Raw genomic sequence first — 19,596 nt, 5'->3', positions numbered from 1 at the left:
GGAGTAAGACAACATGCATAAAGAGGATGATGTGGTCAAAATACTCATTTGCCTAATAATTCTGCACTCCCTGTAGAACTCCTTAATCAATATTTGGTGGAAGCAGGTATATCGCACCCCTCAATCTGTATTTTGTGGAAGCAGGTATATTAAACCCCTTATTCAGTATTTTGTGGAAGCAGGTATATTGCACCCCTCAATCAGTATTTTGTGGAAGCAGGTATAAAGAACCCCTTAATCAGTATTTTGTGGAAGCAAGTATATAGAACCCCTTAATCAGTATTTTGTGGAAGCAGATATATCGTACCCCTCAATCTGTATTTTGTGGAAGCAGGTATATAGAACCCCTTTATCAATATTTGGTGGAAGCAGGTATATCAAACCCCTTAATCAGTATTTTGTGGAAGCAGGTTTATCGCAGGCCTCAATCAATATTTGGTGGAAGCAGGTATATCAATCCCTTAATCAGTATTTTCTGGAAGCAGGTATATCAATTCCCTTTAATCGGTATTTTGTGGAAGCAGGTATATCGCACACCTCAATCAGTATTTTGGGGAAGCAGGTATTGTGGGGTTTTGCTCTGGTAGACAGGCTAGCGGACGCAGTATAGAGGCAATCACAAAGTCTTTAACTTAAACAGTTTGGTGTTTATTCACACATAAGGAAACACAAAATGACCATTCACAGTCTTGGTGTTTGTTCACACCATGCAATGTCCATAGAACAAAATCTTCACCTGGTTAGCAGTTTTCCCCCAGCCGTCCACAGCAGGCTTTAGGTGCCTATTTTCCAGCATGCGGCTTTTAATCCTTTAGTACGGCACCAATTGACAGATCCCAAAGCTTCCCTGTGGACTGCTGGCTGTTTTTTTTTTATAGGCCAATAAAGACCCGCCCTGGAGCGTGGGGAGAAGTCACCCACCCAGCACTTTGGCTACTCCCAGTAAGAACCGGCCCAGATCGGCTTTGCAGCCATACTAACAACAAACAGTGTCAATCAGCACTAGCTGCCGCTGACACTTAAAACTACCGGCTATTACCTAACCGAGGCCAGGAACCTCGGTGACACATATCTTCCATGAATGACAGCCCCTTGCACCTTCCTACAGTATATAAAAAACCCTTAATCAGTATTTTGTGGAAGCAGGTATGTAGAACCCTTAGGGTCCATTCACACGTCCGTAAAATGGGTCCTCATCCGTTCCGAAATTTTGCGGAACAGGTGATTACCCATTTATTTTAAATGGGGCCGGAATTTGCTGTCCGCATCCGCATTTGCGGATCTCCACTTCCGAATCCGCACTTCAGTTTCGCAAAAAAATAGAACATGTCCTATTGTAGTTCGCAATTGCTGACAAGAAAAGGCATTTTCTATGAGAGTGCTGGCGATGTGCGGTCCGCAAAATGCGGAACGCACATTGCTGGTGTCCGTGTTTTGCGGATCCGCAAAACACACATGGACGTGTGAATGGACCCTTAATCAATATTTGGTGGAGGCAGGTATATCGCACCCCATAATCAGTATTTTGTGGAAGCAGGTATATAAAAAACCCTTAATCAGTATTTTTCGGAAGCAGGCATATATAGCCGCAGGTATATATAACCTTTTAATCAATATTTGGTGTAAGCAGGTATATCGCACCCCTCAATCATTATTTTGTGGAAGCAGGTATATCGCAGGCCTCAATCAATATTTGGAAGCAGGTATATCGCACCCCTTAATCAGTATTTTGTGGAAGCAGGTATATTTCAGCCCTCAATCAGTTTTTTGGGGGGCAACAGGTATATCACACCCGTTGCAAATAGTTGTTTCAGTAGCGCTTGTCCCTCTATATACCTGAGGTATCGCAGCAGAACCGCACACTGCTGCACAATACAAATGCACTATAATATACTTTCTATGTTAGAAAGTATATTATAAGTATATCACACCCCTCAGTATATCACACCTAACGATAGCACACCAATACCAGTCCTTAAAATGACTTTTGTGGCCCTATTAGCTAGCGTTTGGTGTCCCTAACAGTCTGTCTCTGCTCCACAAAGCAACCTCTCCCTACACTGGCAAAATACAGAATGTAAAATGTCTGCCAGATCAGGTTCTGTTATAGGGTGGGGGTGTGTCCATGTGCTGAAACGTCTCAATTGCCTGTCCTGTCCCACCTGATGGATATGTCATGGGTCAAAGTTCGGCACAATGCAAAAGAATATGGCGCATGCGAACATCGCCATATGTTTGCATGTTTGGCGAATTGCGAACGAGCAATGTTCACCACAAAATGACTGCCGGGCGAACTGCAAGGCCATCTCTAGTCATCAGGTTGGGGAGGACCCAACTCCCGGCACCCATATGATCAGCTGTTTAATGAGAATGTAGCGCTTGTGTAAGCACTGTGTTCTCTTCACTGTTTACCTGCTCACCGTCGACATCTCAGCGGTGGAGTAGTGTAATTACATCCGCTCTGTCCCATTCAAGTGAATAGCATGGAGCAGCTGTAATTACACTGCTTCACTGCTGCAATGTCGATGGCAAGAAGTGAAGACAATGCAGCATTCACAGAAGCACTGCATTCTCTTCAAACATCTGATTGGCCCGCCAATCTGAAATTGGTGACCTATCCTGAGGACAGATCATAAATATGAACTAATCATACAGTAGCATGGCATTACTGGTTTACATATAAAAAGGATACACAGCTTTTTCTGATCCTCAGCTATAAAACTAAGGGAGAGATTTATCAAGACCAATTCTTTCTGTTCTGGTCTTGATATCCACTGGGCTTCCAGAGGATGCACCTAATTTATGAAGAGGTCCAGGCCTTGTCATAAATTAGGTTCATCCTCCAGCAGTTCATGTGCCTAAGCAGAAATCTAAAACTGATGTAAATGACGAAAAAGTTTGTCTTGGCTTTTTGCCACACCCTTTTCCCACCCCTGCCATAGGGATGAGTGAACCCGAATTTTTCAGGTTCAGAGTTCAGGCAGTGGAGGAATCCCGTTGGATTCCGTTATAACTGAATATAATGGAATTCTATGACGGAATGCAAAATGGAAGCCTTTAACCCGTTCGCTACCAGCGCTGTACATGTACGGCGCTGGAGCGATGTGTAAACATGGCGCCTGCTCGCACGTGCAGCGTGCGCCATGGCCGGCAGATTTCTGCTGTTTCAAACAGAAAAGACCTGCGGCTAATTACCGTGACTGACAATAATGCAGATCGCGGTAATTAAATGCTTTAGATGCTGTGACCAAGTGAGATCACGGCATCTAAATGCGCTTCCTACCGATGCCCCGTGTGGCCAATTGGGGCATCGATAGTGCTCTGGACACTTTCAGCCTCGCTGACGAGGCTGAAAGTGTTCATGCTGCAATTCTTATTTTGGCCACCAGGTGGCAGGCCAAGATAAGAAATGAGCAATACTGAGTTTAAATTGCATTTTAAAAATCCCTGATAGAACATAATGAAAAATGAAAATACATCATTTATAGGTTCATATATGAGCCACAAAATCATCACAAAATTTTTAAAAAAAGTAAAAAATATAAAAAAATATATATAAAAGTTTAAATCACCCCCCTTTCCGTATAATTAAAAAATAAATACCTAAATAACAATAAATATAAACATCATGAGTATCACTGCGACCAAAAAGGCCTATACTATTAAAATAAAATAAAAAATTCCAATACGGCGAATGGCGTAACGGAAAAAAGGGTCAAAATGCCCGATTTGCGATTTTTTCATTTCTTCTCTTACCCAATTTTTTTTTATAAAATATGATCAAAAAGTCATGCACACTCCAAAATGGTATCAATAAAAACTACAGATTGTTCTGCAAAAAATGAGCCCCTAAACAACTCAGTAGACAAAAGTATAAAAAAAGTTATGGGGGTCCGAATATGGTGATGTAATTTTTTTTTATCAAAGTTTAAATTTATTTGTACACTATTTAGACATAAATAACCTATACATATGGGGTATCTGTGTAATCGTATCGACCCAGAGAATGGAGGGCATGAGTCAGTTTTGTCGTAAACGAAATGATGTGGGAACAAAACCCATAAAACATTGGAGGAATTGTGATTTTTTTACCGCTTCCCACTACATTTTATGCCATAATTAATAGTGAAATTAGAAAGTACAACCTGTCCCACAAAAAATAAGCCCTCATACAGCTATGTGACCAGAAATATAAAAAAGTTATGGCTCAAGGAAAATAGGGAAGAAAAATGAAACCGCAAAAACGAAAAAAACCTCTGGTATCCTAAGGGTTAAGAAGCGTTCTGTTTTGATCCATCATAATAGAAATTTATGGCCACAAATAACTTATCCGTCTGGTTTCCGTTATGGAGGACAAAAAAGTCATGCCGGAACACCAAACCTGTAAAGTTTTTTCAAAAAGTCACAAACACACAGCTTGCGACTTTGTAAAGTCACTTTTGTGGCCCAAGAGAGATGATTAGGGTTGAGCGAAGTTCGGTATAAAGTATAAATTGTTATAACGGAAAATAATAGCATTCTTAACCACCTCCCGTCACACTAACGCCGATAGGCGTCAGTGCGGCAGCACTCTCAGGTCTCGATGACGCCAATAGGCGTCATCTCGTGAGACCCGAGATTTCCTGTGAACGCGCGCTCACAGGAGCGCGCGTTCACAGGATCGTGCAGTTCAGAAGTTCAACTACAGCCTGCCGGCATCGATCATTGGCTGGCAGGCTGTAGATTTTTAAAAGATCCAATCAAATAGGTATATCAGACGCTATTTTGTAAATAGCATCTGATATACTTGCTACCTTGTCCTCTGGTGGTCCGTTTTGCTTAGATCGACCACCAGAGGACACAGGCAGCTCTGTAAGTAGCACCAATCACCACACATACACTACCCCCCCCCCCCTGTCACTTATTAACCCCTTATTAACCCCCTGATCACCCCATATAGACTCCCTGATCACCCCCCTGTCATTGATCACCCCCCTGTAAGGGTCCCTCATCACCGCCAGGTAGTTAGCTACTTGTTAGGTAGTTAGCACCCAGCCCACCGCACCGCAGTCACTGATTAGTCGTTGATTAGCGTCATCGCTGTCGCTAATCAGCACTAGTACTATATAGTATCTGTAAGTGATCAAAACTGATCGCAATCAGATCTATATAAGTACATTAGGGTCACCTTAGGCTCTACAAAAAACGCAATGTTCGCCCGATCAGGCCTGATCTTGTGCGCACACTTGCGTTCAGTCCGCCCCACCGCAGTGACAGAAATATTTTTTTCTGATCACTGCAAAAACACTGTAAAATCGCTGCGCCGCTATAAAGATCACTTTTGAGCTTTTTGGATCTTTATTAGCGATCACAGCTTTACTTCGCAAGCACTCCTTTTTACTAGGCAGGTTTGCTCTTTTTCCTGGGTAGTCTCAGAGGAATACCCCCTAAATTTAAACAAGGGGTATTCCGCTGAAGAGGCCTACAGGATTCTGGCCGTGATGGATGAAAGCGATGGGGACGCCTCACCCGCTGAATCCAGTGGTTCAGAATATGAACCTGTAGACAGCAGTGGCACTCTAACCGCTAGTGAAGATGACGAGGTTGAGGTCCCTGCTACAGTCAGGCGTACCCGATCCCATGTCAGTGTTCTGCCTACCCCGCATGATGAGCCTCATTTGCAGCAGAGTGGTGCTAGCGCTGATCTTTTTTATGGTGCGGCATACACCAGCAGCGCAGCACACCCTGGACCTTCTACCAGCACTGCCGTATTCCCTGGTGAAGTGGCGAGCACCAGAAGGGAAGTTCAAGCTGGTACGGTGGCACGTGCATTAACTCCCCCGTCGCAGCTACCACGTTCACAGGCCCGTAGAGCCCTTAGTATCCCAGAGGTGCTGGCAAACCCTAATTGGCAATTCCCTGCTTCCACCGCACCCGTATTGCCCCCTTTCACCGCCCAGTCTTGAGGTCGCATGGAGACAGCTCATTTAGGATCGGCAAAATTCGGCTTCTCATAGACCATTTGTCATCCAGATTTGCAGATGCGTATACCCCCAATCAGAACATCTGCATAGACGAGTCCCTAGTACATTTTACCGGGCGCCTTGGCATCAAACAGTACATCCCCAGCAAACTGTATAAGCTCTGTGAAAGGGCCACAGGCTATACATATCGTATTAGGGTCTATGAGGGAAAAGACTCAAAACTGGAGCCAGTCGGATGTCCTGACTACCTGGGGAGCAGTGGCAAGATTGTCTGGGACTTGGTGTCACCCTTACTCCACAAGGGGTACCACTTATACGTAGACAATTTTTACACAAGTGTGGCCCTCTTTCGGCACTTACATCTAGTCGGAATTCAATGCTGTGGCACCGCGCGACCTAGTCGCCGGGGCTTCCCCCAACGGCTCATTAATACCCGACTTGCACGGGGGGAGAGGGCTGCCTTGTGTGACCAAGAACTGCTCGCGGTGAAGTGGAGGGACAAGAGGGACGTTTACCTTCTGTCCACCATTCACGCAGACACGACTGTCCAAATTGAAAGGGCAACTGGAGTCATTGAGAAACCCCTCTCTGTCCACGACTATAACCTTCACATGGGAGGGGTGGACTTCAATGACCAGATGTTGGCTCCCTATTTAGTGTCCCGCTGCACCAGACACTGGTATAAGAAGGTGTCTGTTTATTTAATTCAATTGGCTGTCTATAATAGTTTTTTGTTTTCTACAGTAAGGCTGGGAGAACAGGATCCTTCCTAAAATTCCAGGAAGGGATCATTTCGGAAATCCTGTATCCAGGAGGGTCTGTGCCCCAAGTCCCTGATGTAGTGAGCCGGCTACATGACAGACACTTCCCGAGTGTCTATCCTGGTACCCCAACTCAGCGTTCCCCAAGGAAAAGATGTTGTGTCTGTAGCAGGGCTGGAATAAGGCGTGACACCACCTTTTTTTTGTCCTGACTGTCCTGACCAGCCTGCCCTATGCATAGGGGGAGTGTTTCCGCAAGTACCACACACAGGTACACTATTAGTGTAGGGATTGCGTGACACAGGACAGGCACACAGGGGTCTTAGGTGGACCAAGCGATCAACCAGCTGCAGCACTGATGTGCATTCTGACGGAAGCATTGCGCTGCTGTCAGATTACACAAAAGTCGGTGTATGCAGCGCTGTAAGACGAGATTTCTCCTCTGCAGTAAAAAAGATACGTTTGCCGAGGCATATGAGCTGAGGGGCGGCGTTCATATGCTTTGGCAAACACTTTGTATAAAAAATAAAAATAAAAATTCTGGCAATGATTTATTCATCCACATCGATTGATGTGAATGGAGAAATCGGGTTTGCCAGGGCATACGAGCTTAGTGGGTTTAGATGTTGGGCCAAAGCGCTGTAAGACGAGATTTCTCCTCTGCAGTAAAAAAGATACGTTTGCCAAAGCATATGAACGCCGCCCCTCAGCTCATATGCCTCGGCAAACGTATCTTTTTTACTGCAGAGGAGAAATCTCGTCTTACAGCGCTGCATACACCGACTTTTGTGTAATCTGGCAGCAGCGCAATGCTTCCGTCAGAATGCACATCAGTGCTGCAGCTGGTTGATCGCTTGGTCCACCTAAGACCCCTGTGTGCCTGTCCTGTGTCACGCAATCCCTACACTAATAGTGTACCTGTGTGTGGTACTATGTCCTGGCAGACGCCTTTCCCCTCTTTTTTTTTTTTTTGCACATTTTCTGGCAGAGATTTTTTCATCCACATTGATCGATGTGAATGAAGAAATCTGTGCTGTTCATTTTTTCTTTCAGCCCAGAGGCTGAACGGAAAAAAAAATCTCATTACCCATATGCTCAATATAAGGAGAATAGCAGAAACTCCTAATGCTGGCCATACATGTAATGATTGTGGAGACCCTCAAATGCCAGGGCAGTACAAACACCCCACAAATGACCCCATTTTGGAAAGAAGACACCCCAAGGTATTCGCTGAGGGGCATATTGAGTCCATGAAAGATTTAACTTTTTGTCCCAAGTTAGCGGAAAGGGAGACTTTGTGAGAAAAAACAAAAAAATTCAATTTCTGCTAACTTGTGCCAAAAAAAAAAAATCTTCTATGAACTCGCCATGCCCCTCACGGAATACCTTGGGGTGTCTTCTTTCCAAAATGGGGTCACATGTGGGGTATTTATACTGCCCTGGCATTTTAGAGGCCCTAAAGCGTGAGAAGAAGTCTGGAATCCAAATGTCTAAAAATGCCCTCCTAAAAGGTACTCATTGGAATTTGGACCCCTTTGCGCACCTAGGCTGCAAAAAAGTCTCACACATGTGGTATTTCCGTACTCAGAATAAGTAGGGCAATGTGTTTTGGGGTGTATTTTTACATATACCCATGCTGGGTGAGAGAAATATCTCTGTAAATTGACAACTTTTTATAAAAAAATGGGAAAAGTTGTCATTTACAGAGATATTTCTCACACACAGTATGGGTATATGTAAAAATACACCCTAAAACACATTGCCCTACTTCTTCTGAGTACGGCGATACCATATGTGTGACACTTTTTTGCAGCCTAGGTGCACAAAGGGGCCCAAATTCCAATGAGTACCTTTAGGATTTCACAGGGCATTTTTTACGCATTTGGATTCCAAACTACTTTTCACGCTTTAGGGCCCCTAAAATGCCAGGATAGTATAAATACCCCACAAGTGACCCCATTTTGGAAAGAAGACACCCCAAGGTATTTCGTGAGGGGCATGGCGAGTTCATGTAAAATTTTATTTTTTGTCACAAGTTAGTGGAATATTAGACTTTGTAAGAAAAAAAAACATTTTCCGCTAACTTGTGCCAAAAAATAAAATCTTCTATGAACTCGCCATGCCCCTCACGGAATACCTTGGGGTGTCTTCTTTCCAAAATGGGGTCACTTGTGGGATATTAATACTGCCCTGGCATTTTAGGGGCCCTAAAGCGTGAGAAGTAGTTTGGAATCCAAATGCGTAAAAAATGCCCTGTGAAATCCTAAAGGTACTCATTGGAATTTGGGCCCCTTTGTGCACCTAAGCTGCAAAAAAGTGTCACACATGTGGTATTGCCGTACTCAGAAGAAGTAGGGCAATGTGTTTTGGGGTGTATTTTTACATATCCCCATACTGTGTGTGAGAAATATCTCTGTAAATGACAACTTTAAAAAAAAAATTATACAAAGTTGTCAATTTACAGAGATATTTATCTCACCCAGCATGGGTATATGTAAAAATACACCCCAAAACACATTGCCCTACTTCTTCTGAGTATGGCGATACCACATGTGTGACACTTTTTTGCAGCCTAGGTGCGTAAAGGGGCCGAAAGTCCAATGAGTACCTTTAAGCTTTACAGGGTTGCTCACAATTTAGCCCCGCCCAAAATGCCAGAACAGTAAACACACCCCACAAATGACCCCATTTCGGAAAGTAGACACCCCAAGGTATTCACTGAGGGGCATAGTGAGTCCGTGGGAGATTTTTTATTTTTTTTGCCAGAAGTTAGCTGTTAAAGGGGATATTAATTATTGATATTTATGCAAATCTCCATAATTAATATTCATAAATAGGCGAGAGTCGTCTAGTGATGACTCCGCCTATTTATACCTAAATAAACATAAAACACTACTGATTGCCTTACACTAATCACTAATCTAGCTGCATGCGCCTTACTATCACTATACTACGGCGGCGACTACTAAAAACACCATACACTGCATTATGAACAATAAGGAATATTTATTACACAATACAATTATACACGTCTAGCAATACGCTAATATCTATACATATTCATGGATCAATGGATATGAATATATATACATATAGACGTACACACCGCAGTACAGAAACAGTACTACCATAAACACAATACAAGCCTAACTACACTACACAACACAATCCCACATTCCACCCCACACACTATCTATACAATACAATAATACATTCGCATACACACAAATATCAGTAACAACCCCACCCGTCTGTACTCACTGTCCCTACAGGGTAACAAGAGGGTTAATTACACAATATTGTTTGCAGAGCAGAAGCATGCTCTACAGAGGAACCAAGGCAGGGGACCAGGGTATCCACCAGGGGTTAATCAGGGTTTACCAGCAGGGCCACCAGGGTTCAGGGGTCTATGGGGGGTGATAACAGGGTAAACCAGGGGAGAGCAGGCACACAGGGAACCAGGGGATGTATAGGGTTCCAGGGGTAACCAGGGGAGAGTAGGGGAACAGGGCACTGAAGGGGTTAACAGGGGACTGGGGAGCAGAGTTGCAGAGCAGGGGACTGTGACCTGGGGCAGCAGGGCAGGGGTTAAGGGCAGCAGCAATGCTGCTGGGATTGCCATTGGGGGACTGCTGGGCAATGAAGGGGTTAATGGCAGGGGGGCAGTGAGATATTTCAGGGCAGCAAGGGTTAAGGAGGAGGCAGGACAGGGAAAGTGATACTTAGACTGTATAACTTCTGCTCCGTCCTTCTGCTCTCCTCCTCAGGGCTGTTCTGGGCTCAACTACTCAGCCTAGTCTCCTCCACTTCTCTTCAGAGCGCTGCCAGCCTTTCGGGTATGTGCAGGAGCGCAGCTCCTTTGCTGGCTGCGCTCTCTCCTCTTAGTGGGGGGGATCTTCACTCCGGCATGCAGGGGGTCCACTTCTGAGCGCAGAGCACAGCGCTCTGCTGCGGCAGGCAGGCAGGGGTTCTCTATCCCAGCGCCGGGTGCGCTCACCTTCAGGGGGGGGGGACCGAACTGTCAGAGCGCAGTGCTGCTGGGGTATTTAAACCCTGCAGCACTCGCGCCCGTTTTACCGCCCTGCGCCAGCCCGCTCTCCCAGGCAGGGGGATCCTTTGATCCTCCCGCCTGTGGAGATATCGCACATCTCTGGCGCTGTAATTACAGCGCCTGAGGTGAGCGGCAGACAGGGGCATGGGAACTCTGTTCCCATGTCCCTGTTAGGCATACCATCTCCAGCGCTGCCGGAGATGGTGACAAAGGGCAGAGGATCTTTTTGATCCTCTGTCCTTTGTAGAGGCCGACGCTGGACATAATTGTCCAACTGTCTGTCTCCTCCACCCACCCAGCAGGCGCATATGAGCGGGATTCCGGCCATATATGTCCATAGATGCTTGAGGCACATCTATAAGCATATATGAACGGACATTATTCACATAGGGGCAGGAATAAGCCCTCCTATATAACTGTATAGGGGCACATATATATATGATAAGGGGGCATATATTAAGGGGGATTATCTAATGGGCCACATTCATATATAAGGGGGCACAGATAAGGGGGCACAAGCCCCTACAATATAAGAGGGCACAAGCCCCTACAATATAAGGGGGCACATATTTCCCACAGGGGCCACCATGAGCCCCTGGGGATCACCATGGGCAGACGTGCGCAGATGCTGGGCACATCTGCGCACATCGTCCCATGATGCTATGGCTAATGTATGCACATATATACCATACATGCCCGCACGTGTTTGCAGGCATGCATGGATATATATGCATATGTCTCAACCGTTCCTCAACATTAGCAGAAATGGAAACTTTATTTATTTATTTTTTTTCTCAGAAAGTGTCATTTTCCGCTAACTTGTGAAAAAAAATTAAATCATACATAAACTCACCATGCCCCTCCGCGAATACTTTGGGGTGTCTTCTTTCTAAAATGGGGTCATTTGGGGGGTATTTATACTATCCTGGCATTCTAGCACCTCAAGAAACATGACAGGTGCTCAGAAAGTCAGAGCTGCTTCAAAATGCGGAAATTCACATTTTTGTACCATAGTTTGTAAACGCTATAACTTTTGCGCAAACCAATAAATATACACTTATTGGATTTTTTTATCAGACATGTAGCACAATAAATTCTGACACAAACTTGTATAGAAGTGTAATTATATTTGAACAATTTAACCAGAGAAAGTTAAAAATACACTTTTTTTGAAAAAATTTCGGCCTATTTTGATTAATATCAGAAAAACGAAAAATCTCAGCAGCAATCAAATACCACCAAAAGAAAGCTGTATTTCTGAGAAGAAAAGGAGGTAAAATTCATTTGGGTGCCAAGTTGCATGACCGAGCAATAAACCATTAAAAGTGCCGATTTGTAAAAAAGGGCCTGGTTACTAGGGGGGTATAAACCTGTGGTCCTAAAGTGGTTAAGACAGAATGCTAAAAAAAATGGCCATTAAGGGGTTAAAAATAGTTAAAAAAAAATAAAATTAAAACTCACCTCATCCACTTGATCGCACAGCCGGTATCCTCTTCCTTCTTCTTTCTCCTGCTGAATGAAGATAGAAGGACCTGCGGTGATGTCACATGGTGAGCGCAGTGACATCATCGCAGGTCCTTTTGCAGGTCCTGCAGAAAGAAGAGGATACTGGCTGCACAATCAAGTGGATGAGGTGAGTTTTTTCTATTATTTTTAACCCCTCAATGGCCATTTTATTTAGCTTTCTGTCTTAAGAATGCTATTATTTTCCGTTATAACATGGTAAAATAATAAAGTGAAGTTCGGGTCCCCATTGACTTTAATGAGGTCCGGGTTTGGGGTCAAGTTTGGGTCAAGTTCGAGTCCCTTCCACGGGTTCGCTCATCCCTAGAGATGATAAATCTCACCCTAAGATTGCTTTTATATGCTATAAATCTACAGTATGTGGAGCCAATAATGAGGTTTTATTCACACATTGCAGATTTTCTCAGAACTTTTCAGTAGTATTTTCACGCCAAAATCGGAAGTGAGTGCAAAGTAGTCTAAATCTTTCCATTATATTTCCTCTGTGTTCAAGTTTCACTTCTAGGATTGTCCTACAAACACCAATGCAAAATACTGATCAAATGTGCAGTATTTGAATACGGCCTGTTGAGGCTGTATAAATCTGTAGGAACTAAATTCCTTCTTAGGGCTATAGTTAGCGCCATGAGATCCATGGTAGTTGTGTACTCGGCTTCTATGGTACAGATGTAGCAAATGTTATTTATCATGTAGAGAAAGTTAATACAAGCCACTTACTAATGTATTGTTATTATCCATATTGCCTTTGCTGGCTAGATTAATTTTTCCATCGCATTATACACTTCCCATTTCCATGGTTGCGACCAACCTGTAATCCATCATCGGTGGCCGTGCTTGCACACTAAAGAAAAAAGCACTGGTCTATGTATGCTTTAATGGTCCCGGATACCAAAGAGACTGGCACTTTTTTTTATAGTGTGCAAGCACGGTGTCCCAGACGTTCCCGCGACAGATGGCTGGAGATCAGTGAGACTGGCAACACGTGCTTTGATCTGACAGATTTTCCTTGTGGATCAAAAGGTGTCTGTGTTGTTTCTGGTAATGGCCACTCCCCTTGCCTCAGGTGTTGCTAATGTGGTCATTTAATCTTCCTTATTCATTGTTGCTTCTCCCACAATGCTGTGCCGTCTTTAGCTTCAGTTTTTGTTGTGGATAGCTGGTGAGTGGATCTCGGCGGATTTTCTGATGCTTCCATAGCCTTTTTGAAGTTAAGTCTTTCCTTTCCCTTTTGTATTTTGTTTGGGTTCTGTGTGCTGCATTTCCCTATTGTTTGTATTAGGCCTGTAGGAGACTCCTGTTCGTCCTTCCTTTTGGAGGAACAGGTAGTCCCATCCCTGCCATTAGTACCAAGGTCCTTTAGGGCTAGATAGGACTCTATGTATTCCTGCGTATGAACACACCTACCTCTGGGGTCTGTTCATACTGGTAGACATTCAGGATTTTGGTTAGGGTTTTACTAGGAGGTATCCATCTTCCTTCCCTAGTTCTCAGGCCTGATTCCCTGTTCCGCCCTTCCCTCTTATGCTTGGTGTGGTGTTTCCCTCCCACAAGGAAAAGTGACACACAGCCATCAATGCTGGATTGAAGGGTGGTCGTAACCATGGAAACAAGAAGTGTATAATATGATGGAAAAATGTATCTAGCCAGCAAAGGATGCAATATGGATAATAACAATACAATAGTAAGTGGCTTGTATTAACTTTCTCTACATGATAAATGCCATTTGCTGAATTGAGACAACCCCTTTAAAGACTACCTTTTACCACGAAATGCTGTGAAATCTGCAGAAAAGATTCAGTAAAAGCATTCATTTATTCATTTAAGTCTCTGCTCTTTTAAAGTTAAGACCACCCCCGTGCAGTCAGTGACTGACAGCTACTGTTTAGGCGATTTAAGCTATTCACTGGACTCTCTGGATCCGACATCTGCAATTTCCACTGGCCCCTTTGATTATAATGACATCTGGCGGAGATCCGGCTGCTACCTGTCAAATATACTGGGATTGGTACATAGCAGTTTTGGTGGGCATTGTGGTAACATCTAGCTATGCTAGACCCAGAGAGCTCCGGCAGGTCTGCCGGAGAGCTTTAATACTAGTGTGAAACTAGTATAAATCACCTATTTGAGGATCATTTACTATATTTAGATAGCAACAACTTACATAAAAGACACCAAAGATCTCATGATATACCTTTAGATTAAGGCAATTCAGTAAGGATGAACGCTAATTTATTCGTTCACATAAATGATTGTACATGCGTTGAATGAGGGTTTTCAGTGCAATTGTTCATTCACTACATACATTTACACTACTGGATTATCGCCCAACATGAATCGTTAACATTTGAATCTAAATGCGCCTTTATACAGAGAATGCTTTTAATCTCTGATAAGACGGTCCTGTGGACAACTGAGTTCAGTGAGAGCACAGATTCAACTGTATAAATTACACACTTTACTTACTAATGTTTTCCCACAAAACTAAATATCATTCTGCTCTGCTTCTCCTGCTCTATAACATTCTGCCTGCAGGTTGCACTGCACTTTGTGGTGACAGGTTCCCTTTATAGGGATTGTCTGGCTTAGGATCCAGTAACCCCTTATGATCCTAACCTGTGACCCATTAAAATTAAAAACCACCCTCACCTGTCTGCAGTCTTGCCTTGTCCTGTTCCCTGCTCTTTCTGGCCAGTTCAAGCAAATGTGATTGGCCACAGTGTTCATGGGACTGCAGTCAAGTGAGAGTTGATTTTTTAATGGGCACGTTAGGACCATAAGGTTTCAAAGCAAGGAGCAGACAGCACTCGACTTCGCACTTAGCCCGCACGAGGAGAAGATAACTTGCTCATTTGCTCATAGAGTTTGTCATTTCCTAGACAGAACAACATGTTGCAGCAGACTTTAACTTGACTTGCTTATTGGGTTTTGTTGTGTTAAGTGAAAATGTTGTCGCAACACTTTATTTAGAACTTTAAGTGTCAAGTTGGTGTTGCTACATCTGCTATAAGCATTGGACTGAAAAATGGGGATCAGATGATGCTCGAAAAGAGTGGAAGTGTTTCTGGAAGAAAGCAGCCATGTGTTTCTAATCTCATACACACTCCTTACTTATGAGTTTCACTTTATTCTGTTACTATCTATGTGAAGGTTTATGCTAATTAATTTGATTACATATGTTCATGGTTATAAATTATAGGAATGGAAGAGTCTCAGGCAGAAGAGAGATGAGAACTACCAGAAGGTCATGTGCTGTCTGGTACATCGATACTTGACTTCAATGAGGCAGAAGATGCAAAGCACTGACCAAGCCACAGTAGAAAACCTAAATGAGCTCCGCCAGGACCTTTCTAAATTCCGAAATGAGATGAGAGACCTCCTTGGCTTCAGGACCTCGAAATATGCAATGTTCTACCCCAGGAATTAAAGACCTCATTATAGATCTGTCCCTTTTTGTCTACAGAGCTGTTTGTGTTGGTATTTTCTGCATTCATTTGTGCCAGTATTTTATAATCTTATCCTTAAACGAACACTAAACCTAAAGCTGGACTCTAAAAGTAAACAAGGAATCTGGTTGCCCTCACTGTTTGGCAGTCTGCAGCACTTTCTGCATGATCTTGACACAACAGTCTTGTGGAAATCTTGCAGAGAACAATGGGGTTAATCTCTTGTTGATCTGCTTCAGCTAGATTTGACTAGAGTCCGACAGAGGAACAGAGCTTAACCAACAGGCAGGGATGAACAATCTTTTTGTACTACTGCAGATAGGACACAGCAGGGAGGCTCATGCTCCGGCCACTTGTCTTACAGCCTGTCTCAGGACCATAAGGAGGAGAAGGGAGGACATGCATGAGCTCCTGGTGCACAGAGAGATTTTTCAGTTTTATTTCTCAGTATTAATTATAATATGAGACAAAGTAGGACCACGGAAAATACAGTATGAAAATAAAGGGAGCAAGAGTTGGGAATTTTTTTTAAATGTTTCTGATTTCTCAGTGTTCCGTATTCTTTTAAAGTGTACATCTCATTATAGTTGTTGTTTTTTTAAAGAAAGCAGCAGGACACATTTTTTGACATTTTGTTAAGTGCCATCTTTCAGCAGTAGGTGTGGTAAGAACATGCTCCATGATACTTTGCTGAGGCACCACACAAAGTTGTGATCAGATCCCATGTATCTAAAGGTGATGTTACTTGAACAGGATGCTAGAAGAATACAGATGCAGGTCGACAAAAGTGAGGCTGCACAGTAAGCCAGATGCAGCATGTCACAGGCAGTGTGATCATTCCAAACCCATGCACGAAGGAACAGAGATTACTTTTTTTTTTTTAAGTCTTTCATCGTCAAGAGGAGGCGGCCTGGAAAATATTCAGTGACATCACCGGAATACACAGAACTAGGCAGATTTGCAGTTGTCACCCAGTTTGTCCCTGAATTATTTCATGCAATCATCCAAGTACAGTCCATTCTAATTCATATTTTATTATTCAGGAACCTACAAGATACAGCAGTGGCACTAGACATCATGATTACTGAGGAGAATGTGCATTAGACACCATGGTTTTCACAGTTTCCCTTAAGGATACATTCACATGACCGTAGTATTTTGCGGATCCGCAAATTGCGGGCCTGCAAAACACAGATACCGACCCATGTGCATTCCACAATTTGCGGACCACACATGGCCGCCGCTTATCATAGAAAATGCCTATTCTTGTCCGCAATTGCGAACAAGATTAGGACATGCTCTATATTTTTGACGGGGCCGAGGAACGGAACTACGGATGCGGACAGCACACTGTGTGCTGTCCACATCTTTTGCGGCCCCATTGAAATGAATGGGTCCAGCACCATGCAAACTCATTCGTACAGTCATGTGAATGAACCCTTAAGGAGTTATCTAAGTATACATTTTTCCCTTTCCCTGTGCTTCCCCTGCCAGGCCCTGCAAATTACTAAGGTACTTTTTTCTGTTTCACTCCGGAGATCGGGAGAGTGTTCACGTGACTGCGCCGACTGTGGAAACTGTATTTTGTAGGTAGGGTAGGCAGAGTCCACTTCTTGTTATATTGATGCTGTGTGGGAGGAAACATTAGGAGGAGGCAGCAAGCGGATGATGGAGGGTGTAGTGGGCAGAGTGTTTGGCCCAGGGAAGGGTGTAGTAGGAATTGACATTTCTAGCGGATCTGGCAGCACACAGCACTATGGGAAGTATTGTGGCTGCTGCTCTGCTACGTCCACAACCTGGAGGTTCGGGTTGTAAACAGTGGAGGGCAGGGGAGCAGTGAGACTGAAGTGGGGACATTATTATGTATGTAGGAGACCAGACGAGACTTACACAATTAAATTACATTTTGTAGGATCCTGCACAACCCTTTTAAAGTATGATGACAAAATGCATAAAATGGTTCATTCAACTGCTCTGTTAAGAACAGTTTATTATGAGGTGTATGATTCCTTTACATGTATACCTTGCTTTATTATGGTTCTCTGTAAATACGGATGTAGCAGGGTTAACACACATGCTTTATGTTATCTAAACTAAATGCAACTAAGTGCGTTAAGCAATTGCTTTTCAATGGCTTTTGTTTCAAGATAACGCAATGAGTTAAGAAATTTGAGTTAAGAGTGTGTGTTACCCCTGCTACATCTGTACATTGGCATGTCATTCATTTCACACACATTTATTTAACTGAACAAAATATCAAATTATTTATATTGTTTGTTCCTTTGAGTCACAGTTATTTCATTGTTTTACAGAGCAGAAATTCATTATTTCATATCCTTTATTTATTTGAAATCACTATAAAAATAATTCTATAAATAAAATATATTATTCTCAAAATGTCTCTTGCTTTAACTTCATTTATTTGGCAAAAATAAGGGATTGCACAGTGGTGGGGCTTTTGCATGTACTGTTGAGGTTTTTTGCAAAATTTTGCAGAATCTTTGTCTAGGAGTTTTGGATTTGATGAACAGAAGCGGTAGATCAGCCCAGACAGGAGCTTCAGATAGAATGAGGTGATACGAGCCCAGGATCCTTGGGTTATTATTGGAGATGGGGATGGAGATTAAAGGGGTTCTCTGGGCTTTTTTTATATTGATGACCTATCCTCAGGTTAGGTCATCAATATCAGATCGGCGGGGGTCCGACACCTGGCACCCCCACGATCAGCTGTTTGAGGTGGGAGGCGCGCGCCGTGCCAGCGCTGCCTCCTCTTCACTGTTTACCTTCTCGCCGTCGCCTCTGCAGCGGTGAGCAGGTGTAATTACACCTAACCGTCCCATTCATTTCAAAGGGACAGATCGTTCCCATACACAGTGAAGGTAAACAGTGAAGAGGAGGCAGCGCTGGCACGGCGCGCGCCTCCTCTTCAAACAGCTGATCGGTGGGGGTACCGGGTGTCGGACCCCCGCCGATCTGATATTGATTACCTATCCTGAGGATAGGTCATCAATATTAAAAGCCCGGAGAACCCCTTTAACCAAGGATCTTTTGATGCTGTTTAAATTGTATTAAAGCACATGACTGTGTTGCTAAGTTTTCAGCATGTTTTGAGCAGTGCAAAAGTGCAAATACAGTGCTTATGTGACTTTCAGTGATAGCTAATGAACTCTTAGTCACATTCTAGCGTATTTTGATGAAATTACTTGTCCAAACAATCAGCCATCCAGTATGACTGATCATGGTGGATGTTTTTAAAGGGGTGTTCCATGATTCTTATGGTTTTTAACAGATATGCTCATGTAGTTGCTTACATCATGTGCATCTTCCCCATGATCATGTATATCCCCCAAATACATTTTCCCTTTTTTTCAATTTGGACTCTTCTGACCCAATTTTCTTTTACCGTGTAAGCAAATCACTCTGGTTTCCTGTATGTAGCATTTCCTGTTGCTGTATCCAACCAATCCCATGATGCACTTCTCTGCCACAGCTCCAGCACCGCCTCTAGTGACGCCCAGTTAGTTACATAGACACTCCCCTATCACTGACACACCCATGATCATAAAATCAGAGGAAATAAAGAGCTGCATAGACATGTTCATGTGACCACAGCCCAGAAGAAGATAGGAGCAATAAAGGTAAAAGAAATACATTACAAATTATAGCTACCTTCATAAATGATTATTTTCAAGGATGTTGATACAAACTGGAAAACCCCTTTAATCCACTATATATGGCTTGACTAAAGTATTAATCTCTGACTGCTAGGATGGGTACAGAAAAGGATAAGCTTATTTTGGTGTGTCAATCTTTAGCTTTCTAGCAAAGAAGCAAAGTCAAAGCACCATTATTTA

The 19,596-nt window shown here is 43.4% G+C and overlaps 1 protein-coding gene across 2 annotated transcripts in view; it reads left to right on the top strand.

Moving 5' to 3' along the window:
* The window catches only part of TRPC1 (transient receptor potential cation channel subfamily C member 1), a 193,231-nt gene extending 176,369 nt beyond the window's left edge, over window positions 1–16,862 (top strand). For both annotated transcript variants that reach the window (XM_040428059.1, XM_040428058.1), the window contains one exon: window positions 15,496–16,862. In XM_040428059.1, the coding sequence (XP_040283993.1) occupies window positions 15,496–15,723 (228 nt within the window). In that variant the 3' untranslated portion in view covers window positions 15,724–16,862. The remainder of the gene's footprint in view (window positions 1–15,495) is intronic.
* The last annotated feature ends 2,734 nt before the right edge of the window (window positions 16,863–19,596 follow it).

Source organism: Bufo bufo, chromosome 4 (assembly GCF_905171765.1).
Source record: "Bufo bufo chromosome 4, aBufBuf1.1, whole genome shotgun sequence".
Classification (NCBI taxonomy): Eukaryota; Metazoa; Chordata; class Amphibia; order Anura; family Bufonidae; genus Bufo; species Bufo bufo.
The sequence above is the reverse complement of the archived record's forward strand: the minus strand, read 5'-3'. Positions and strand labels throughout refer to the sequence as shown.